General features: G+C 41.5%; 1 protein-coding gene and 1 long non-coding RNA gene across 2 annotated transcripts; one reads left to right on the top strand and one right to left on the bottom strand.

Moving 5' to 3' along the window:
• The first annotated feature begins 7 nt into the window (after positions 1-7).
• CFAP36 (cilia and flagella associated protein 36) lies at positions 8-24,033 on the top strand. The gene is made up of 10 exons (XM_072857534.1): positions 8-226; positions 5,412-5,476; positions 6,408-6,509; positions 7,406-7,520; positions 8,512-8,599; positions 9,535-9,586; positions 14,836-14,962; positions 19,950-20,119; positions 20,548-20,703; positions 22,287-24,033. Exons 1-10 carry the CDS (start codon positions 112-114, stop codon positions 22,371-22,373), a joined length of 1,077 nt encoding a protein of 358 aa, XP_072713635.1. The 5' UTR covers positions 8-111; the 3' UTR covers positions 22,374-24,033.
• On the bottom strand, positions 4,869-19,118 carry LOC140649809 (uncharacterized). The gene is made up of 3 exons (XR_012041768.1): positions 19,004-19,118; positions 9,600-9,691; positions 4,869-4,947 (listed from the first exon to the last, which is right to left on the bottom strand). It is a non-coding gene; the product is annotated as an uncharacterized lncRNA (long non-coding RNA).
• Positions 24,034-24,066: the final 33 nt, after the last annotated feature.

Raw genomic sequence — 24,066 nt, 5'->3', positions numbered from 1 at the left:
CCCCCACCCCGTGACGCCGATTGCTATAGCGACAGGCAGGCGGGCGCGCGCGCGCCAACCTCCGCCGCCGCGCCATTCGCCGTCCCTCCCGCGGCGGCCCCGGCCCCGGCGATGGCGGCAGAGGAGGAGGATGACGTGGAGTGGGTGGTGGACACCATCGCCGGGTTCCTGCGGGGACCCGCCTGGTCCATCCCCATCCTGGAGTTCATGGAGCAGAAGTGCGACGGTGAGCGGCGGGGCTGGGCAGGGCCGGGGCGGCCGCCCCTCGGCCCCCAAACCCGGATCCCCCAAACCCGCGGATCCCCCAAACCCGCCGCCGCCGGGGGTGCCGTTTCCCCTCCCGGGGCTGCTGCGCATGCGCGCCCGCTGCCGCCCTCAGGGGGCGTTAGGGCCTGTCCCCCCTCAGCCCACCGCCGCCCGGCCGGCGGGACGGGATGGGGCTTGTGGCCTCAGCATGGGCACACGCGGGGGGCCGAGAGGCTGCAGGGCGCCGGGAGGCTCCCGGGGCGGGAAGACACGCCAGGCCCTGCCACGTCCATGGCCCTAGCCCCTCACCGCCGCTGCAGGCACCGGTTAGGGCTCTCCCTGCGCGGCGGTGGCACCGGCCCCCGTGGTTTTGCGGGGGCGGCGAGCGTGTGGCACATCAGGCCGGTGGGTGTTCGTGAGGGCCCCCGCAGGCGCCGTTCGAGAGCGATCCCCGCTGAAGGCTCGTCAGGCTTTGCATAGTCATAGCGCACAGTCAGAGTTTGCGCTTTCCCGCCGTTTTTAGGTAGGGGGTGCCTCGCCCTCACAAAGTCGGTCTCCCCCGAGCAAGCCATTTTCCAAGATGCGGCAATTGGCATTCATTAGCTCGTACAGGGGATTATGGCATGAGCTTACAGGATGACACCCAAGCGAGTTCTTCGTTCTGCTGGGCATAATACCCTGACGTGGCTAGAAAGCAGTTGGAGGCCTTTAATACTTTTCCATAGCTAGGTGTTTTTCCTTAGGAAACTGGGTAGTACAATTAAAATAGCTCTCTGGCCAGTGGGACAGACAAGTAGAAGGCCCAAAGTTAAATTCCTGCGATTTTGTGAACGTTGGCAGTTAAGAGATGAGAAACCATAAGTTAGTACCTCTCAAAAAATGGAAGTCAGCACTAAAAAGTCAACGGTTAACGGTTATGTTTTGTAGGCGGTCCTGTGCATGAGTTTAGCTTGGAAGCAACTCCAGTTAAACTTCCTTTTCTTCCTCAAGAAAGAGCTGAGGGAATCGTGGAATAATTTGGGGAACGCCCTGGGTAAACTGGAAGTATAGGCAGTGAGAGGGGGGACTGGGATGGACCTGTAGTTCTATGAAAGGTGCCTGAGGAGACCCATAGAGGTGTACGTATGTCGTGAGGAAAGGAGGAAATAGACTTTTTACAGTAGAGATTTGGCTAAATTAGTTCCACTACTTACAGAACAAATTTTCTGCTGCCAAAGAACACCTGGATCCTTATGGTAGCAAAATAATTACAATTTGGACAGGTCTGAAAACATTGCCTAAGTCCTTTAGAAAAAAGGAAGCTTTCTTTTGTGATTATTGAAAAAAAAGCATGTTTGAGAACATGATGGCCTGTGATCCTACCTGGCCTGCAGACATTCACACATGAGAAGTATTAAAGCATGTTGCCATAGACTAATTTAGGATGACTTTCTGTGGCTCCTATGAATAAAATCTGTTCCTTTAATATCACCTGACAGAATGTAGGATTCATTTAAAATACTGAAGTCATGAAACTAAGGCTTCCAAATACATTTTATTTCTAGGGACTTACTAACATCAAACTCAAAGTAGAATGGTTGTTACTAGTAAAGTATTCTACTTGCTTGTGCTTATTACTCCTTCCTCCCCTCCAGAACAGCTCCAGAACAGCTTCTGTAATGGTTGGCCTCAGCAGGGCTGGCCGTGTCTTTTGTTGCGCAGTCATTCTTGTTAGGGCCCATTAAGAATTTTTATTTCATTCATTCAGTGAAACAGACACACCTCTTATTCAGATCACAGCTTCCAAACAAGTTGCTTCTCAGTTATCCTGAATTGTTTCTACCCTTCCCAAGCTTTGCATGAGGCAAGATCATCATAAGCACGTACACCTTTAGTATACTGGAAAATGAGAAAGGTAAAGCTGCTAGACTCTTTACAGCTAGAAAGCGGTAGAGAAATCTAGGCTAGAAGTTTTCTCTTGGAAAGTCTGCCTAAACTTGAGGTCGGTCAAGCATTTTGATTATCATGCAAAGGGTCTAGGTTTAGGAATCGGGGGAATTGATTATCCCTCTCTGGAGCAACGATCCCTCTTTAGACGGTTGAGGGGAATTTACTGGCAGTAAGAAGATTTATGGCATCTCTGTAAATTTCCATGTAGTGTGAGGCAGGCTTATATAATGGTTGCTTCCTGCCAGGTTGTTTCTACACAAGAAACTGGAGGAACAAAGTAGAGAAATCACTTGCAGTAAGTGATCTTCCAAGGTATCATTTGTGCCACAGGGTGCTGTTGGACAACTCTCGGAAGCTATTGAAAACAAAGACAAGGCTAAAGAAGTGTTACTGCAATGCTAGGGTTGCCAAGAAGCACAGTTAAAGAAATTTGAAGTTTTAGTTGCAGATACCTGTGCTATTTGCTTTTCTTTTCTATAAATGTACTGTGCTGACTCCATTGCTGGTTTTTTTTACTAAGATATTTTGTCAGGACAGAATTCTTTTTGTTCTCAAAAGATTTAGTCTTTGGACTGAACAAGCAAATTAGCAACATTTTGATTAACTGACAATAATTTGTGATTCCGCAAAAATAGAATTTGAATTTTGGTAATTGGTATGTAAGGAATTTATTTTGGAACTGTAGTTACTTAGGCCAAGTCCTTGCACTTCAACTTATAAACGATCCTCATGGTTTTCTGTCTGTTGATAATTGTTTGCTTTCTCTCTCTCCCTCTTTCCGGGGACTTGATTAATTTCTCATGGCTTGATTTAATTTCCTTTTATGTGGCTGTGAAACTGAAGTTAAATCCGTGGGTATGTATTTAAGGTGAGAGGGCTTTTCAGTTTTATTCAGATGTTCCAAGGTATTAATTGAAACATCATTTGGACATAGATAAGCTTGATAATAGTTCTGAGCACCAGAAGATAAAGACAAGGTACAAAAGGAACAAACAGATATTGTTGCCTGTGACTCCCTTCCCTCCCAGCACAGAGCCGCCTCACCAGTCAGTGAGGACTGGGGCAGAAAGAGAAGAGTTCCCTCAGGTTTGCTTACCGGCTCTTGTCTGCGAGGTCAAATGAGTCAGTGGCTCAGTCTAGCAGGGAGAACTCAAACTTGACTTAACTCTGATCCCGTCTGAGGGGTCCTAGCAAAGATTTTCAATTTTAACAGGAAAATGATGAGTTTGTTTCCCAGGATATCTGGGTCTCCTGGCTTATCTCGATATGGGGGTTCTTCAGATCTTTGTTCCTGTCAGGCGACCAAACACTCCGTGCCAAAATCTTAACCAAAATAATGACTACATGATTTAGGAGCACTGACTCAAGAAAATCCAAGGTCTCCATTCAAAGTACTCCTTAATGCCACTTAACTCGGAGGAGATCCTGACTGCAGCTTGCTTTACTTGGCACTTAACTTCATCCTCTTTTTGTTCAGAGCCTGAAAACAGAGAGCAGTTTGTACAGGCTTTCCACTCTGCTTCCCATGTTGTCCTGCAGCTGTGGAAGGAGGAGGAGGACTTGGAAGCATCCCCTTGGCAGTGTGAGCCTAGCTGTTGGCATGGACGCTGACTGAGGAGCGATATCTCCGTGTCACCCCTCTTTCGGGTGTCCAGGGCGGGAAGGGACAGTAGGAGGTAGAAGGGAACAGAGAAACGAAGACAAAGGTTGGGGTCTGCAGGGGTCTGCAAGAGCTGCGAGAGAGATCCCCCAGAGGGGGAGGAGATGCAGAAGACAATAGAGGCAGTTAAGTGTCTTCACCCTCTTGGGTTTGGTAATGCGGTGGTCGCCCTAGGAGCTGAATTTTTTTAGAGTAAGATTTATAGTACTTTCTACCATTTGAATTTATTGCTAGATATTTTTAAAGATTTTATTTTCTTTTTTTTTTTAAATCCCTTCATTAAAGAAATTTCCCATGTGCAAAAATGAAACAAAAGCAAATGTTTTTCCAGATTATGTAATTTAAAAAGTGATATCCCTTGCTTATTTAAAGGGCTTGAACTGTTTGATTAGATTTCTGTCATTGCATCATATCATTGCATCATTGTTAGAAAGTGATGCAAGTACTTTCTGTTTTAGGAACAGCCATCTTGCATCACACCTTATCAAGGTTCACAGCGACATTGTCTCAGGGCTGTCACAGCTAGGAAATGATGCTTTCTACAAGTCACTCTAAATTTGTGTGAAAGTTATACTGATTCTATGCGCATCAGTACCATTTTCCGTCAGAGATGTCATATATATATATATGAAGACTAAATCACACTCATTCACCAATTCAAGCAGAATTCCCATTCTCCAAATGACTTCAAAGCATGCATATGGCAAGTGACTTGTCCAACATATAGTGGCTAATCTTGAAGGGGATTGAGGAAGTCTTATTTCTAAGCCTCTGCTTTAATTGCTAGGTTTTACAGTACCTCTGTTCATTGTTGACATGATAAAAATGTAAATTAAAAAACCCCAAACCCTAGTTTTCAGTTTCTCTTATTTTCTGCTTCTTCCATCTATTCTGCAGTGTAGAGATCATTAGCTTGGTATTTCCAGTCAAGAGTTATTAATACAAACTTATATGAATATGATTAATATGGCCTATACTATGCAGATGCCCATTTTGTCTAAATCAGGATAGATATAATTAAAAAATAACTTACCTGCAGCAGAATTCCTCTTTGGGGTTATCTGTTTTTATGCAGGCAGGGTCTCATTTTCCTGCATCACCTTGGCTTCTCACTAAATGAATGGCATTTTAAAAAAATCGGTTTAAGTCATTAATATATCCTCCATGTAAATACATGGAGAGAGAAATTTCCTGCTTTATCTATGTCATCTGCCATCTTAGAACAACCTTACAGAAGTTCATATGGTGGTACTTATATTAAATCTTACTTTTTACTCTGTGTATCTGCTGAATCCTCAACTTGCTTAGAAATCTGCTTCTGTTATGAAAATACATTTTCCCAGTATGAAATGATGAAATTTAATTACATTAAATTACCAAAAGTACATGCTTAGCCTGAATGTGTGGAAAAATACATTATTATTATCAATCATGGCCTATATTTTCATATGAATAAATATATTACCTTGTAAAGGTTAATCTTTTTCTTTAAGGCATAATTTAATTTGTGGTATGTAGGCTAACTCCAAAATGTGTGTGTGTTTTGGGTTTTGTTTTTTTTTTTTCCCCTCCACAGTTTTTGATGACGAAGAAGAAAGCAAGTTGTCTTATACAGAAATTTATCAGGAGTACCAAGCTCTGGTGAGCATTATTCACTATTTGTGGTAGATTTCTAAGAAATATAATTTAAAACGTTAAAGTAGTATTTAGATTAACTTCTAATTGTGTTATCTTTGTTATTTAGAATTTTCTAATATTGTCTGTTATAAGTGTTATTTAGAAATCCTTTGAGTCATAGTTGTCATACGTGTTTTTATGCTTAAACACCAGATACGTAGAAAAGAAACTTTAACACACAGTCACATCTCTTATGCTGTGTTACATATTTTTCATTAAAATTAATATATCCGCTAGCTAACATACTGTACTTATAAGCTTGATAATGTTCATATTTCCTGTCAAGTTAAAATGACAAACAGCACGATGTCTGAGAATATGTATAACTGGTATTTTGTTCACTAATGAGTCTGGTAAATCTTTTGAATTAACTTTCAATTATCAGAAAAAGCTACAGGAGACTTTTGGAGCATGCTTAAAATACCTATAAACCAATGCATGCAGATCTCCAAAATATTTTTTTTGTAACAAGGCTTGGTAATACTTGATGTTAAAAAGCATCAGTTGAATAAATATAGACCAACATCCATTTTTGCTCTGACCCTGAAGGGTTTCAGGCACACAGACTGGCAAAAAGCCTTTTACCTACAGGGCAAAAAATGATGAGGAATACTAGCCAGGAGTCTGGGGAAAAGGTAGAGAAGTGAGATTCTTGGAAACTGGAGAAGCTAAATTAAGTAGTAATCGAATTTAGCAATAAAAATGCTTATTTTGAACAGTTCATGAAAGTAAATAAAGCCTGACATATCAGAAAAATCAGTTATACTACTGCAATGATTTTCCTTTGAGTTTAAAAAATACAATGTCAGCAGAAAAGAACATACAATTATGAAAAAAATTCATACAATTCTTAGGGAAAGACCTCTTAGAAAGTAAGGCTTATACTTTTTTACAGGTTGAAAAATTATTAGAAGACTATCTTAAAGAAGTTGGAATTAATGAAGAGAAATTTCAAGAAGCTTTTTCATCTCCTCTTGCAAAGACACATACTTCACAGGTAAATTTTCCTTTGTTTAGGGATATATAGATTTAATTTTTAGCTTTATATTTTCACTAATATAGCAGGGGGGAGATGAAACTTTGAAAAGCTTTCTTGTTAAAACTGTAATTTTCTAAAACATAATGTTTGTTTATATTATGAACTTTGACCAGAAAAATGTGCATCTTGAAAATAATGAGAGATATTTGTGTGGTGGCAGGCACCTTCTGAAATTTATCTTCTATGCTTTGTATTTTCTAAAACAAACCTCTAAGCTTAGGGTGTTTCTGCCACCTTTCTTTGCATGTTTGTCAGCTTTATGGTAGTCTTTAGTCCTTTTACAGTAGCAGACAAACTTAAAGATTAAAACAATAGACATATTCCATAAAATAAAAGATGTTTTCCTCTGATTTTATAATAAACCAGTAAAATCTGTAAGACAAACATGAGAAGGCATGGTTAGGCAGCCCTTCACCTGCTCAAAAATATCTTTCAGAATTGTCTTAGGTATATTGGGCAGAGGAGTGGGAGCTTCTATGCCAGTTTAAATTGGGCTTTGTTGACATATCTCCTCCTAGATGTGTAACAAGCTGCTTCAGAGCACACATTCCTCACTCAAGCTTACGCATTTGTTCAGGAAGTCAAATAAATTGCAGTTGTAAACTTACACTGGGAAACCTTCCAGGTTTTTTGATAATATTGTTGTAGACATGTTGATCTAAAGACATAAACCATCAAATTATTTTCTGGACTACTAGCTCAACTTGTATGGCTGGAAAAATAGACAGGAGAATTAAATATAATTATTAAAAACTTGCTCCACAGCATTTAAATCTTAATATTATTTCAAGCAGACTGAGATGGTTATGATTTCTGTAGGGTTTTCAATTTTGTGCATATCTTCCCTTCCACAGGCCATTTTGCAAACAGTGTTGGCAGCAGAAGATTTTAGACTATTTAAAAAAATGATGGTACAGAAAAATATTGAAATGCAATTGCAAGCTATTAGAATCATTAAAGAAAGAAATGGTAAGAAGTGGTAAATGTGGGGTTTCACTTCTCTTCATCTTTTTAGAGTTCTTTTGATGACTATGTAATCCGTTCATAAATGAGTATGGAATACTGGTTCAGTTCCAGTTCAAGTTAATGGAAAACATTCAGTTGATTTTCCTGGGAGTAGGATTTCAATGCTTAGTCCTTGGCTTGTATTCTCAGTGACAGCTGTCTATATTCCTTTTTAAATTAACAGATTTTTTCAGTTGTTTGTCTAAATTTTTCTATGAAACTTGACTTAGTTTTTTGTTAAAGAATTTTGGTGATAATTTTGAGTGTTAAAGCAATTATATCAGTTCCTTAACTGTGACAATATTGATAGTTTGAATTACGCTACTTGCATAGCAATGGTGCTGTACTATCTGCTGTGCTTACTTTGCAATTCACACTGTACAGTTCTGTATGAAAAAATCATACAGAGAGCAGAAGTTACGGCCTTCATCATGCTAATACATGCATGCTTTTAAAGAAGAGAAAAGAATTTACACCCAACTTTGCTGCTCTGTTGATATTTCTAAAAGGATTTTCATCTACCCACTCCTTTCTTCTGTGTCTTAGTTTTACCATTTTGTTTTGTCTTCTTACTGCATGCATGTTTTTTCAGAGAATAATTTTTAAATTTCAGCTTTCATATAACAGCCAAATTTGAAAATGGTTCAGTTAGCCATGGCTGAATTGCCGTCTATAGGAAATGCCATATAATGGTCAATGCAGAGTATGGCTTATGCTTTACCCTTAGATGTCAAAACTTTCATAGTTCAGAAATCTTTGCCTTTTTGCTACTAGCAACTTGATGCCCAGGATCTAGACTCTTTTTGGAAACAGTTACAGAGAGGAAGAATTAGATGGGTTGGGTTGGTTTTCTTTTTATTTTCTTTCTCCTCTCTGCTTGAAGAATGATGCCAAATGGAGTACAAAATAATTTTCTTTAGAGTAATGCATAAATTCTGCCATGTTTTTTTTATAGGTGTGTTGCCCGACTGTTTGACAGAGGGTTCTGATGTGTTCAGTGAAATTGAACAAGAAGAAATGAAAATACTGAGGGAGGTTCTAAGGTAAAAAAATGAATAAGTCCTACTTTGTACATTATTTTAAAATAAAAAATAAAGGTATGTAGGACCTAACTCTTCCAGCTTTTTTCAGGAAACTGCCTTCATCTTACAGATGACATGAATGTTATTGTCAAAATCCTACCTAAGCGAAAATGAATGGTGCTAGACAGTGGGTGTGATCAGGAATATTTAAACACTGAGAGATAACTGCCCTGCCGTGGGGAACTGTCTTGGTGATGCATGGAATGATGTGCAACTTTAAGAGCCCCATCATTTCCATTCTCCCCTGAATCTCCAGGTAGACCTAAATCTCCAAGTTAGACCTGGGTTAGATGTCTCTGGACAATAGGAGGACACTAGCTGTAATCCATTCAGGGAATACCCTACACATTAAAGCCTTGGAAAGGCAAATTCTGCTTCTGCAGTAGTCTTTATTCCTTTCTACAGCCTCCTTCTTAGTTGTGTTCAGTGACTGTTGCTATGATCTAAGAAGATGTGTGAGGACTGATACAACTTCCATAGATTCTCCTTCACTCCCAGTTCACATATATATAAACGTAATCTTAAACACATAATAGATTAATCCATTCACGTTATATTAAATTATGCTATTTTCCCCCTGTAGTCTGGAAATACTTCCCTTCCTGTCTTTAAACGAGCAAATGAAACAAGGGATAGATAAGCCCTGGAAACTCTTACACAATTATTTTTGCACAGGGAAAGAGAGACTGAGGACGGTGGGTTCTGTGTGTTTATCATAATTATTTCTATTAAGAGTGCATTTTCATTTAAGTCATGGAAGTGTTTTGGATACTAGCAAATTCATATTATCTTGTAATTGTTTTGATAGTCCTCAAATATTTAAGCAGTGCTAAATTTACCTGAAAGTCACTAACACTAAAGAAGTTTTGAGTATTTACTTGTATTTTGTGTTACAGAAAATCTAAGGAAGAATATGAATCAGAGCAAGAAAGAAAGAGGACTGAAGAAGTGAGTATCTTACCTTTTCAGATGAGTTACATTGATGATTAAGAAATACTCTGATATTCCTGTCCTGGGTGTCGACTGTATCACTTTACGGCAACGTGTACCATCCTAAGCAAACAAAAGGTCTGTCAGGAAGGTATTACTGACACTTCTTTTTGAAAGGTCTGTTCTGTTGTTTACATTTTTCTTGATGGTATCATTGACACTAGTGCTATACATGATACCGTTAACCATCAGCCATTTGGTGGAGCTCGTACGATAAGCATATTCCCTCTTCAGTATCTGAATTCTAAAATCCTGGTAACGGATGTCAACCTTTCAGATCCAGAGAATATCTGAATTACTAATATTGTCAAGATCAAAGAGACTTCAAAGTATAAGCTTCTTAGAGATTACAGTATTCATAATCCTTCAGGAATTTTAAGGATCACATCATAGACAGTGTAGTTATTCATTAAGTCTGCACAATACTGCCAGAACCTAATCACCAGGAACCAGAAATCCTCTCCAAGTTAGACCATCACTTGTCTCCATCAGAGTAAACCATGTGGAAAGGTAACTGAATGTAAATGGGGACTGGCTAAATTGCCAGTCGTTCAGCAACTGAGAAACAAATTGAAATTGAAATCAGCTACAGTGGAATTGTGGCAATAAACCTTCCCTTCACTGGGAAAACATATAAAAATAGCTGGAATTGTAGGCTGTTTCAAAAGGGAGCAGAATCGCTCTTCTATTCCTTTCTGTCATTAGGAAATTGAGCATACTAAATTTGAAAAGAGAAAGCACTGTTTCTTCAGCCTGAACTGACAAAGGAAACCACCTGGAGACCAAATGTAGCTACTACAGAGGCTGACACTTGATTTCCAATCCTACTGCCCAGTTCAAACCCATGATAGGTACAGATGATAGCTATGCTATTGAATGCAAGTCCTAAACAGTTGGGATATTCTACCAAATTAAACCTCTCTCCCAGTGTCTGACCCTATAGACAAGTGGTGACAAAGCTGCTCTTTCCCATATTACAATGATAGATTCCAGGAAATGGGAACTTCTGGAAGTTCTGCTGGATTTCTTACAAAACAACCTGGAAACTCAAGCTTTGGCTCCTTTTAAGAATTCAAGTTGTATTAAGATGCAGGCTTATCCAAATCTTTATAGACCAGCCAAGAATATTAATATTCTTGATAAACAAGCCAGATTACAGAGGCCGCAGTCAAGTTTACCTGAACAGAGAAGGTGATAGTTATTGTTCAATAATATGATGAGGAAGGGAGTGATGAGGGAAGAAACAGGAAGAGCCAGCAGATCAATACCTGGCTCCAGCTTGGTGTCACCGGCAGAATTTTTTGATCATGGGTCAGTCTACACGACACCAGGCCTGCTGGTGACAGATGGGGTACACCTGTCTCAGAGGAGGAAAGGGATCTTTGCACAGGAGTTAGCAGGGCTCACTGAAAGAGCTTCAAACTAGATTTGAAGGGGGAAAGGGATAAAACCAGGCTTGCTAGAGATAAGCGTGAGGGCAGCACACCAATGTTTGAGGGACGGTGTGCTAGCGAGGTCCTTCAGTCTGCTGTCTCAGTGGAGGTAGGGGATGGAGATGCATGCAGCAGCAAAGACAAAAGAGTTATGGATGTGTTAGAAACCACGGGAAGCGCCTGAGAATGGTCACGTAGGAACTGGGGCTTCTCCCCCCAAAAAGGTGACAGGATCAATAGCCCAACTGAAGTGCATCTCCACCAGTGCATGCAGCATGGGCAACAAACAGGAGGAACTGCAAGCCATTGTGCAGCAGGAAAACTATAATATAGTTGCCATCATGGAAACATAGTGGGATGACATGCACAACTGGAGTGCTGCAATGGATGGCTATAAACTCTTCAGAAGGGATAGGCAAGGAAGGAGAGGCGGTGGGGTAGCCCTGTATGTTAGGGAATGTTTTGATTGTCTAGAGCTTAATGATGGTGATGATAGGATTGAGTGTTTATGGTAAGAATCAGGGGAAGGCCAACAGGGCAGATATCCTGGTGGGAGTCTGTTATAGACCACCCAAGCAGGATGAAGAGGCAGATGAAATACTCTATAAGCAGCTGGGAGAAGTCTCACAATCGCAAGCCCTTGTTCTCGTGGGGGACTTTGACTTGCCAGATGTCTGCTGGACATACAATACAGCAGAGAGGAAACAGTCTCAGAGGTTCCTGGAGTGTGTGGCAGATAACTTCCTGACACAGCTGGTGAGGGAGCCAACTAGGGAAGGTGCCCGCTGGACCCGTTGTTTGTGAACAGAGAAGGACTTGTGGGCAATGTGACGGTTGGAGGCTGTCTTGGGCAAAGCGATCACAAAATGATAAGAGTTTTTGATTCTTGGAGAAGTAAGGAGGAGGGTCAGCAGAACTGCTGCCTTGGACTTCCAGAGGGCAGACTTTGGCCTGTTTAGGAGCCTGGTTGACAGAGTCCCTTGGGAAGCAGTCCTGAGGGGCAAAGGAGTCCAGGAAGGCTGGACATTCTTCAAGAAGGAAATCTTAAAGGCGCAGGAGCAGGCCGTCCCCATGTGCCAAAAGACAAGCTGGTGGGGAAGACCACTGGCCTGGCTCAACAGAGAGCTTTGGCTGGAACTCAGGAAAAAAAGGAGAGTTTATGACCTTTGGAAGAAGGGGCAGGCAACTCAGGAGGACTACAAGGCTGTCGTGAGGTTATGCAGGGAGAAAATTAGAAGGGCCAAAGCCCAACTAGAAATTCATCTGGCTACTGCCCTAAAAGACCATAAAAAATGTTTCTGTAAACACGTTAGCAACAAAAGGAGGGCTAAGGAGAATCTCCATCCTTTATTGGATGTGGGAGGAAACACAGTGACAAAGGATGAAGAAAAGGCTGAGGTACTTAGTGCCTTCTTTGCCTCAGTCTTTGATAGTAAGACCAGTTGTTCTCTGGGTACCCAGCCCCCTGAGCCGGAAGACAGGGACAGGGAGCAGAATGGAGCCCCCATAATCCAAGGGGAAATGGTTAGTGACCTGCTACACCACTTAGACACTCACAACCCTATGGGGCCTGATGGGATCCACCCAAGAGTATGGAGGGAGATGGCGGAAGTGCTCACCAAGCTGCTTTCAGTCACTTATCATCAGTCCTGGCTGACCAGGGAAGTCCCAGTGGACTGGAGATTAGCAGATGTGACGCCCATCTACAAGAAGGGCTGGAAGGAGGATCCGGGGAACTACAGGCCTGTCAGTCTGACCTTGATGCTGGCGAAGGTTATGGAGCAGATCATCGTGAGTGCCATCACGTGCAGGACAACCAAGTGATCAGGCCCAGTCAGCATGGGTTTATGAAGGGCAGGTCCTGCCTGACTAACCTGATCTCCTTCTATGACAAGGTGACCCACTTAGCGGATGAGGGAAGGGCTGTGGATATTCTCTGCCTAGACTTTAGTAAAGCCTTTGATGCCATTTCCCACAGCATTCTCCTGGAGAAACTGGCTGCTCATGGCTTGGACGGGCGTACGCTTCGCTGGGTAAAAAACTGGCTGGATGGCCAGACCCAAAGAGCTGTAGGGAATGGAGTTATATGTAGTTGGTGGCTGGTCACCAGTGGTGTTCCCCAGGGCTCAGTACTGGGGCCAGTTCTGTCTAATATCTTTATCAATGATCTGGACGAGGGGATCGAGTGCACCCTCAGTAAGTTTGCAGAGAACACCAAGTTGGGCGGGAGTGTTGATCTGCTTGAGGGGAGGAAGGCTGTGCAGAGGGATCTGGACAGGCTGGATCGATGGGCCGAGGCTCAACAGGTTCAGTGAGGTTCTACATGAGGTTCAACAAGGCTCAGTGCTGGGTCCTGCACTTGGGTCACAGCAACCCAATGCAACGCTACAGGCTTGGGGAAGAGTGGCTGGAAAGCTGCCTGGCAGAAAAGGACCTGGGGGTGTTGGTCGACAGCTGGCTGAATGTGAGCCAGCAGTGTGCCCAGGTGGCCAAGGAGGCCAATAGCATCCTGGCTTGTATCAGAAATAGTGTGGCCAGCAGGACTAGGGAAGTGACTGTCCCCCTGTGCTTGGCACTGGTGAGGCTGCACCTCAAATACTGTGTTTGGTTTTGGGCCCCTCCCTACAAGAGAGACATTGAGGTGCTGGAGCGTGTCCAGAGAAGGGCAACGAAGCTGGTGAAGGGTCTGGAGCACAAGTCTGATGAGGAGCGGCTGAGGGATCTGGGGTTGTTAGTCTGGAGAAAAGGAGGCTGAGGGGAGACCTTACTGCTCTCTACAACTACCTGAAAGGAGGTTGTAGCGAGGTGGTGTTGGTCTCTTCTCCCAAGTAACAAGCCATAGGACAAGAGGAAATGGGCTTCAAGTTGTGCCATGGGAGGTTTAGACTGGGCATTAGGAAGAATGTCTTCACCAAAAGGGTTGTCAAGCATTGGAACAGGCTGCCCAGGGAAGGGGTTGAGTCACCATCCCTGGACGTATTTAAAGGATGAGTAGATGTGGTGCTCAGGGACGTGGTTTAGTGGTGGACTTGGCAGTGCTAGGTTAATGGCTGGACTTGATGATCTTAAAGGTCTTTTCCAACCTAAATGATTCTATGGTTCTATGATAATATGTTTTTGTTAGAGAATGTTTTAATACAAAATAATATTATAACGAATGCTGAGGGGTTCTGACATGAATTATATGGTTGATGAACAGCGTAGATACTTTCTGGGCAAATCCCAGCTGGCTTTACTATTTTGAGAGGTGGGTTGCATTGTCAAGATTTCCCAGACAAGTGTAGAAGTGAAATAATTGTGTCAGAGATTATCCAGACCCGTTGTTTCCATTCAGCTGATTATTTCTCCGTTTCTGTGGTAACTTTGGTATATGTTCTTGGTTCTCTTATTGTATTGTATTTTTCCAGTGGACAGAGGTTTGCTTGAAAGTCACAGGCAAAGTGTGGCAAAAAACCCCCTACATTATCTATTTGTAGCTGGGAAACAAAATACCAATTTACCTAATATTCTAAATTCTGACTGATTAGGGAACAGGTTTTGAACTAAAATAAAAAGTGCTGACCTATGACTATAAGCCAGTAAGAACCTTCCTATTAGTAGAACAAAAGAAGTAGTTTGCTTTTGTTCACTTTGGCAATACAGGATGTAGTATAAACAACACAATTTTAAGTGGAAGTTCTTTTGGGAGCTTTCTTTGTGTTGACAGTTTACTGCCTGAAGTACAGTGCCAGGAAATGTAATGCTTGGTTTTGTTTGTTTGTTTTTTAATTTAAGGCATGTGATAAACTTAAATCACCAGATGTTACCTACAGTTTTCCAGGAAATTCGAGAGAAGCTGTAAAAGTTAAGGAATCCACTGAGGGAGCTGATGATACTGAAGAAAATCCAAAATTTCCATTAGGTAATTTTATGGGAAAGTGCAATGCTGAGTGTGCAATGTGATACTGTTTTCAAATTATTGAAGAGTCCACTCATATCAAGATTTTAAGAACTTGGCTGGGTAAGGCTGTGAGTAAACCATCCTAGCTTTGAAGCTAGCCCTGCTTTGAGCCGGGTATTTGCACTAGGTGGCCTGCAGAAATGCCTTCCAACCCGAGTTGTTTTATTCTTCAGTGATGTTGTAAGTCATCTCCAATTGGAAGAGAAATAGAGGAATCTAACAGCAGTTTTCATCTTTCAACTTACTGTGCTTCTGCTGCCCTTACCGTTAAGAACAGTATGTTCCCTGTAAGCAACTGCAAATCATTTAGTTAAAAAGATATGCTTTCTCTCCCCGTGTGTGGCCATTATAGATTTAATTTATAATTGTACAACGTTTCTTGATAGCAATCAAATATTTGTGAAGGAACCAACCGTAACCTGTTAAGATTCATTCAAGCCAAATTGTCAGACCACCAAACTGAATCTTTCTGCCTTTGGTTCAGATTTTTGTCACTCATTTTAATCTTTTCAATTTTACATTTTTGTTTTTGAGTGGGATTATGACACTTACCAACTTCCAATACCAAGGAGAGCTCTTTTAAGTAGTCTTGAACTTTACCCAAGTTATGTAGTAAAAATTGTCTGAATTGTTTTGTAGACGATTATTTACTGGAGAGCATGACCAAGCCAGTGCTTTTACAGGGAGGAGGAAAAAAGGAATCACTGGTTGTGACGGAGGTGCTCTTGGTATGTTTGTGTTGCAGCTAAAGCACAAGGGTGCTGACCTGTTCAGGAAAGCAGGAAAATTCTTGGGTGATAAGAAGCATATATATATATATGTGTGTGTGTGTGTATGTGTGTATACATGCACACACATACAGGTATGTACGTATACACACACATGTAGCTATGTATATAGGTATGCGTAGGTGATCTTCAAAAACAGGTTGCATCTCGCTGGGATTTGCTCTCTTATGAGTTTGTGAAAAATTTGTAACTTTATATTCTAAGGTCACTTCCAAGAATATAATTCCAACTTTGGGAAATAATAGTCTGCGCTGTCTTCAGTTACATTTTTCCTGTGTCTCGTACTTGTCTTTGTATGCATTCACACTGGAAGTTTTCATATCACAGACACTTGAGCTGGATACTTTTAGCCTTGGTAGTACCTTTGGGGCACACTTGCTCCTTGCTTTTCATTTGATGACCATTAACAGATGAAGTGGTTGTAGGACCCTCTGTTCTTTTAAACTGAGTTAGTGTCTTTCACATTAGGAAACTTAAAGAGTACATTTTGTCACTGATCTTTTAAATATCTTTTTTTCCCTCTTTTTATCCCTTCTGTCCTTCTGCTGAGGTTTTGTTACATTTATTTGAACTCTTCTTCTCTCCCTTCCACCCTCGGAATTACGCAGAAGGCCTGCATTCTTATCTTCTCCCAGCTTGGTTTTACTCCTTTTATTTTTGCATAGTTGTGCGACCTTGCAATGGCACCACTAAACTATGTCTATCCTGCAGTGGCTGTTATCCTGTTTCAGGAGGAAGGCACGTTCCTAGCAACTGTTCTGTCTGCAGGACTGAATCCTGTGCTTGAGAGCCAGGAGATCTTGGAGCTCAGGAGTCAAGACTTCTTGGCACTGCCTGCAGCCCTTCTTCTGTGCTGTCCAAGTGCCTGCTCAGCTGGTGCTGAGCATTCCCATGCTCTTTAAATGCCAAAGAGGGGACAGGTCTACAAAAAGTTGAGCTCCCTGGAAATCTTCTTTGTCCTTGTAGAACTGGCATCTTGTGGCAACATAGCTGTCCAAAGAGGCTACTGAGAAAGTTTGTCACAGTTTATCCTCTGGTATCACCTTTTAGAAAAGTGGTTTTGGGTAGTGGCGGCAAAAATCAAGAAGAATCTGTACTGGGAATCGTCTTCTTCCAGACCCCTTTCTCACACAGAACCGAGGGCCGGCCTCCAGGCCAGTCTGTTACTGCCTGCTTCCAAACATGGGCTCCCAACCGAAGGTTCGTCTCAGATAATGGGATCGTATCCTCCGCTTGACTTGCTTCTTCTTGGTGCCAGATACAACTCTGGGAATGGAAACAGCAAGAACTTTTCACTAACAGTTTGTGCCCCTCTAGGGTGGCAGAAGAGCTGCTCTTCTCTCACCTCGGTCAGTCTCTGAGCCTCACAGCCCACCAGAGCTGTGCTCAGATCTTGGCTCCACATTCTCACTCGTAGGGTCACATTACCGAGGAACAGGACAGCTCGCCTTTCTCAACCCGAGCACGGGGAGGAATCCCGTACCTAGGGAGTATCAGCTGCCTTGGCAACATGGCCCTTGTGTGAACCAGTTCTCGGAGTCAGGAAAAGGAAGGACTTTTTTTTTTCTTTGTTTTTCATTCCCTCCAGTCTGGCATATGTTTCTCTTCCTTCAGATACACAGCGGTTTTATTATCTTTGGCTATTTCCCCTTCACCTTGAGACCCAAGATTTCAGTTTGTGGACCCCTTAAAGTTTTCCATTATGTAATGAATTCAAATTTAATGGTAGTTGCCTTAAGTTTCTTAATTTCACTTTGGTGAGCCCCTTACAAATAGTTTACAGACTAGAGCTTGCAAAATCATTCCTCCTGCACTTTGACCACCCAACTTGTTGCAGGACAGAGAGATCAGAAGGGTGAATTTCATAGTAAAGGTCATGCTCAACACCTCGGAGTGCCAGTGACTTTTCCAGCATTCTTAGAGAACAGTTCCCTTTCCAGATACCTGCAGGGCAGCTACTTCAGAAGTTGCACTTGTGTTTGCACCAAGCTGCATGGATCACGTGGATAAGAAGGATGCAGCATCTGCTGGAGTGGTCCTGGGTGCTTGTATTTTGAGAAGATTCTGAAGTAAATTGTCCACATGGAAAAGAATGTTGCTTAGTCACCCACAGTGTGAATGTACATATAGACAAGTTCTCAAAGGAGAAAAAACGTTACGTACCAGTAACTGTAATTCTTTGAGCTGCGTTGTCTATTTGTACGTTCACTATCCACCCTCCTTCCCTTCTCTTCTCAGTGTCTTTTCAGGTTCGTGGGTTAAGTGACACTGAGGGTCCTATGATCACATCTGCAGGTACTGCTAAGACACAAACATCTCCAGCTTGAGTGTTTGCGATATGGACAGCAACAGTGTAAATTTACATACACACAACACATTTCAAAGAACTGCTTTCTGGTAAGTAGCTTTCCGTAATCGCCATGTTGGTGATGGGGTAGGTATTTGGCATGCAGTGTGTGTGTTTTGCTTCCCCCCTCTGCCTTTTAATAGGGCGGCTATGGTGTGAGGATTTTTTCTAGCAGTTTTAACTCTGACCTCTCACAGTGCCTCTGAGAACTTTTATCCATCGCAAAAAGACATTCTTTGGAGCATCAGGACTTCCAGCAGTCATATTTCAGTGAAATGCAAATTCTTCAACTTGACCTTTGTTTTACGTTTCTGACCTGGTTTGTTTTCCATACGTTGAATAACATGTCCTCTCCTTTGCTTTTCTCCCTACCTTTTCACAATTATATGTCTTGTAATTTTCTGTACTAAAGAAACCAGCGATGTTGAAGAGCTAAATGTATATTACTTGCTTTAACTTAAAGAAACAATTGAGTGGTGTTCATCCTGCACTAGCTTCAGTGGAGCTAGCTTTGCCATCTGTCCGGTAGAGACCAAGGAGAGTATTCGTACCTTAGTACTCATGCAAGTTATTTCTCAGCATTACAGCAAAAATCCATAGTCCAGCACTGTAGAATTATAATCAGCTACGTTCAGTTACGTGTATCAACTCAAATGTTATGGATTGACTCAAAGGGACTGAGCACAGTAAAATTTATATTTCACTACCTGTATTCTTGCATTTCTATGGAGATTTTCAGGCATATTTTAAAACAGTCAGAAGCCTCTTCATTTTTAATAAAAGTATAGTAGGAGCAGCAATTTACCTTACTTGGGAGTAGTTGTAGGTCAAGTCAAGAGAAGTCATCGTAAAATTTTGAAAACATACCCTGCTTTACCGTCCCGTGCCTGGAGAGGCTTTGACTCTGATGTCAGTAACCGTGATGCCATCTCAGACACCATGGAGTTCAGTGGGATGCAAGGCAAAACTAATCTTGGTACCTGCAGAGATACGAAAGGCACAGCTGGAATCAGTACAGGGTTACTTTTCTTTGCCAGCACAGGCAGCATTCGTCCAAGAAAAAAGCAAGAGCTGAACAGGGTATTGTGCAGGACTGTTATCTTGCACAAGGTGAGGGACTTGATAGAGAGTGGAAGACACCAGAAGCTGCCCGAGCCTTGTTTGTGCCGTGGCTGCCCAGAGCTCCCCTGGCACCCACCAGCCAGCCCGCCCGGGCTCTGAGCCCTGCCAGGGTCAGAAACCTGCTGGGTTCCCACTCTGTCCTCATGCTGGGGCAAGGTTAGTTCTGAAGAGGAGTAACTGAACTGTGTCAGGGTAATGCTTTGCACCTCTTGAGCTTCACTTCCCCCTTCTCCTGTACAAGTTCACTTAAATACAGTATTTTCTGATTCTTTTCTCTGAAGCTGAAAGCTGAACCAGTACACTTGTACTTAGAGCTGGCTAAAGTGCACCTTAAGCTGCTGATTTCTGGCTCGGCTTGCCAAGACAGAAATTGAAAGTACCATCTCAGTATGAACTGACTATTGGAACACTGAATATGAAATTCTGTTCCAAGCATTTGACAATTTATAATTCATTGCAATAGAGGTACTTACGATGTAAAGCATTATTTAATTGCTTTCATAGTGCAAATACAATATCTATGTTTTTTGAAAGAATGCTTTGTTAATAAAAAGGGGAGAAATGTGAATTTTTTTTCCAAGTTTTCTGTTTCATCAGAAGAGACATCTGGATATTGGAAAAAACAGATTTATTTTTTATTTGATATACTTCTATTCTTTCTAATTGTTTTCTATGTAAAATTGCTGCTCAGAGGAATCTCAGAAATCTGCGAGGGAAGACTTAAAACCAGTACGCCTATTACAAAAAGGAACAGAAAACTCACCTCAGCCGTCTGGTACCAAAGGGAAAGAAGACATTAAGAAAAGGTCAGCTGGGAAACGTTCAGAAAATGCAGCGCAAAAAGCTGGGATGAAAGGACCTGTAAGTGTAACACAGACAAAGAAGAAACCCCCCCAAGATATAGAACTAGAATGCAAAAAGACAGGATTACATTTAGAATATATATTTAAGACAGTATTACATTTAAATATATATTTTCTATTATTGTAATCAGGTGGGTTTGGTTTGGGCTTCTTTTTTTAACCCCGCATGCAAACACTGTTCTATAGTATTCACCAGTTTAATTTGCATAAAGTTCAGATCATCGTTCTAGTTTGAGAATAGAATTCAGTGTTCAGCCTTTGGCCTGTGATAATTTCTTAGTAGACAGCTCTGGCTTGAAACTTCTGGATTTTTTTTTCAGCCGGTAATTTTGGAGGCAAATATGATGTAAATGCTTCTCTCTCACAAATATATAACATGCATACCAAAAATTAATTTCAAAATGTATTCTAAAAAAAAATTTCCAGAATTTATCAGAACTTGAAGAACAGCAGCTGAAGCAACGAGAGGACTACCTAAAGAAAAAACGAGATATGCTGATGGCTACAAAGAAGGATTCGAGAAATAACGTACTCTTACCAACGAACACTGACCAGAAAGAAGAGGAATCATTTCCTACAGAGGTGAAGGATTCAAAAGTTTTAATCATCCTGACCACTTTATAAAAAACACAGATGATTTCAGTGAAGATGTAAATCTTGCTGCTGAATATTGTAGCAGGATAAAAGCAACAAGTGTGGGGGAAGTAGAGAGGAAGTATTTTCAAGTTACTGTTTTTGCAGAAGTTTATAGGCTAGAAGTTTTAGTGATTAAGTTAGCATTATCTTGCTTCAGTATCACCAAATCCTCATCATTAATTTAAGTTTATGAACAGCTAAAATGCCAGTTTTCTCCTAATCTGTGACCTACTGTTTGGGCTACCTTAAATCCCTGGGATGATTTTTTTCCAGCTGAAATGGGAAAAACATTTTTCTTTTGTAAAGTCTTATTTTACAGAGGTAACAGATTTGCTCTGTTCTTTTGAGAGTTTTGTGCCTATTTCAAAGGAAGAAACCCTTGATTTCTATCCATCAGCCGCTGGAATAGAAGCGACATGATGAAGATACAGTTTAGAAAGACAAGGCACTCTGAAGGATGGATGCTGCTGTCGACTAGCCAGTTGCCTCCAATAGAAAAAAAAACAAGTCTGTGGGAGGGTTGGAAGCATAGGACAGAACAAGAACGGTGCATTATTGGAAGAGGTACAACTGGCAGTTAGCCCATTCTTCAAGGTTTTTTTTGTCCAAAGGCTGTTCTCTGTTCAGAGACATGCGTGAAGTTACTTAGTGAATGAACTGGTACATTCCTTGACTTAAGTGCTAAAGTCACAAAAGTGCTAAAGTCACAAAAATCCTTGCACCATGGGGATGATAGAAAAATCTAGTTTGGAAAAAAGAAGTAAATCCTATCAGGGAAAGAAAATACAGACATAAAAAACCCAGAATCCTATGACAGGATAAAGCCCTACCAATATGGAGGTCTTTATCAGAAAAAAAACCCAAACTTTTTTTTTGTTACTCATTGTTATGGTTAATGTGACTTAATGTGTTTACCACAAATAGGTCTGATCTACATTTATATGCAAAGAAATGCTTGAAAACTCTCAACACAAATGAGGAAACTAGTAGACCTTAAAACCCACACAAAAGTGTGATAAGTTATGTTAAAAAAAAAAAAATCACTACTCTTCTTTACAGAGCATCTGTTTAAACCCAGAGACCTTCCATTGCCTCAGGTATTTTTCAGAGTTGCTGAGCGTTTTATTATGCTCAGAACGTGTCCAAAATACTGTTGACGGGGGAACTTCCAAAACAACTAAGCAGCACCAGTTGAATTTGAGGTTAGTCCTCTCAAAAAGGTTGGTACAGTCCAGTGGAAAAAAGGCAGATTGACGTCAAGAGCCAGTTGTCCACATCCTGGGATCTACTTCTCAAGAAATGGAATAATATATTTTTTTTAAATCATTCTGGCTAGAAAGTGAGTCTGAAGGACTGCTGCTGCAGCCTCAGGTTCGCAAGTGAGGTTACGTGGCTGCTCCTGTTAGAGAAACGGTGTGTCAGCTACCTGATCTGGCTCACATTTGGCTAGCGGTTGGCATTAGAAGTCGGGGTACCTACCAGGAAAGCCATGCAGTTTACTACAGTGTTTTCTCACTTTTTGTTTTTAGGAAATGTCAGAAGAGAAGCAAAGATTACTACAGAAGAGGAAAATGCTTGCTGAAAAACTAAAAGAAGAAGTTATCAATAAGCGGTAATTTTAAGAAGCTCATTGCAGAACCCAAGAGCATAAGTATGTTTTTAGAATAAATTATATACATAATAATTGAATGGATTTGTTTTCCAATATTACACTTAGTTTTACAGAACTTTCAGACAAGCAACTCAGTACTTCATATATAAATATTTAAAATTACACTCAAACCACTTATTTTCCAGAATGCTGGAAACTGACTTTCACTGGAACGTGTTCACAGTGAGGCCATTTAACATCACGGCAGCACACAGATGTTTTGAACTGCTGGCCTCAGCCACTTGATACTATATAGAGCAAAAGCAGATACTGAGATCTGTTAAAATAATTCCTACGTGAACAGTTCTGAATGAGTTAGAAATTTTAACTCTTATTTTTAAAATTATAGAACTTCGTTCCTTTTAATAGATTATTACAAACAATTACTATTTTTCAGCTGTGCAATGTAATAAAGTCTCATTTCCCAAGGAAGTGCAACTATGTCCATCTTACTTTTGAGGTAGAGATAATGCAGCTTGAAGTCAAGACAGTTACCTATTAACTCTGGGTTACACTGTTTTACATACTTTTGGGGCAGTTTACCAGTCCTTAGGTCCAATTTTGCTATAAATGCAACTTAAAATAATTGTAAACTAGGGCTGTCATGGGCAATTCCGTTTCAAAGTAGAAATCTTTAAAAATCTTGTTTACTAGTTTGGCTTTGACAGACTTAAAATAAAGGAGGGAAGAGAGGCGACCGTTTGCACAGTGTCATTACATAGCTGACTGCTACAGTAACTCGCATTAAAAGAAACAACCCCACCAATTCAAGTTTCATGTAACTTTTTATTAAAATAGCATTTATAACTGATACAGGTTGGCAGATCTTCTTTTCCAAAAAGAGTGGTAGTGGAAGGACCCCAGGCATGGGAACACGGCTGCCCACAGGCAGCACCGACCAGCTCAGACTGGGAAACAGCATCTATGGGGGTGACAGCCCCAGTTAAAAAGAGTGCCATGTGTCACCTTCTACAGGGATTTAAAACTTTTTTTTAAACGGGACATCTAATGCCACTTTACACAGTCTTTTTCTAGCAACTATAAAAATTCATGACATTCTTGGTTTTGCTGTAAAAAACCCCTCATGTTGGTCTGAATGTATCTTTAAAGCTCCTGACAGTACTTCAGGGAAGAGTTTGGGTGGTGGGGAACAGAGTAAGGACTAACACGCTTCAGGCGGAGGCCCTCTGAGAACTTGTTTTGGGTAGCTGTTAAAGAGAAGCAGGACAACTCGGGTCTGGTGACGCAATTTTTCAGCCTCAGGTTAGTAAAGGCACATACCGCGTAACTCTGCTGCTCGAGTAGCGTGTATAGCGCTGGAGGAAGTTAATCATCGTTACCGATGGACAGAAAAGACTCATCAGGAAGAAAACCAGATGATTGTCAGCAGGAGAGCGAGCACACGGCGATGAGAGTGCAGCTACGCTTTACCAGCAAACACTTCCTCGGATCCTCCGCGTTCGGAGCTGACCGGGCGTTTCATCGCACAGGTGAAAAATGAGGAGTCCCGTTCTTGGTTGCCTGGAGCCCGCACAGGGCAACGCCATTGTCCCCAGGTCCACGCACAGGAACTGTCATCCATGAGAACGCTTGTGTCTAGCTTATGCGTCGGGAAGAACTCGCACGTTCCCTTTGGGATTTCATCTAGTGGTACAGAG

The sequence above is a fragment of the Ciconia boyciana genome, chromosome 3 (assembly GCF_034638445.1).
Source record: "Ciconia boyciana chromosome 3, ASM3463844v1, whole genome shotgun sequence".
NCBI classification, from domain to species: domain Eukaryota; kingdom Metazoa; phylum Chordata; class Aves; order Ciconiiformes; family Ciconiidae; genus Ciconia; species Ciconia boyciana.
This window is presented reverse-complemented; position numbering and strand designations above follow the sequence as displayed.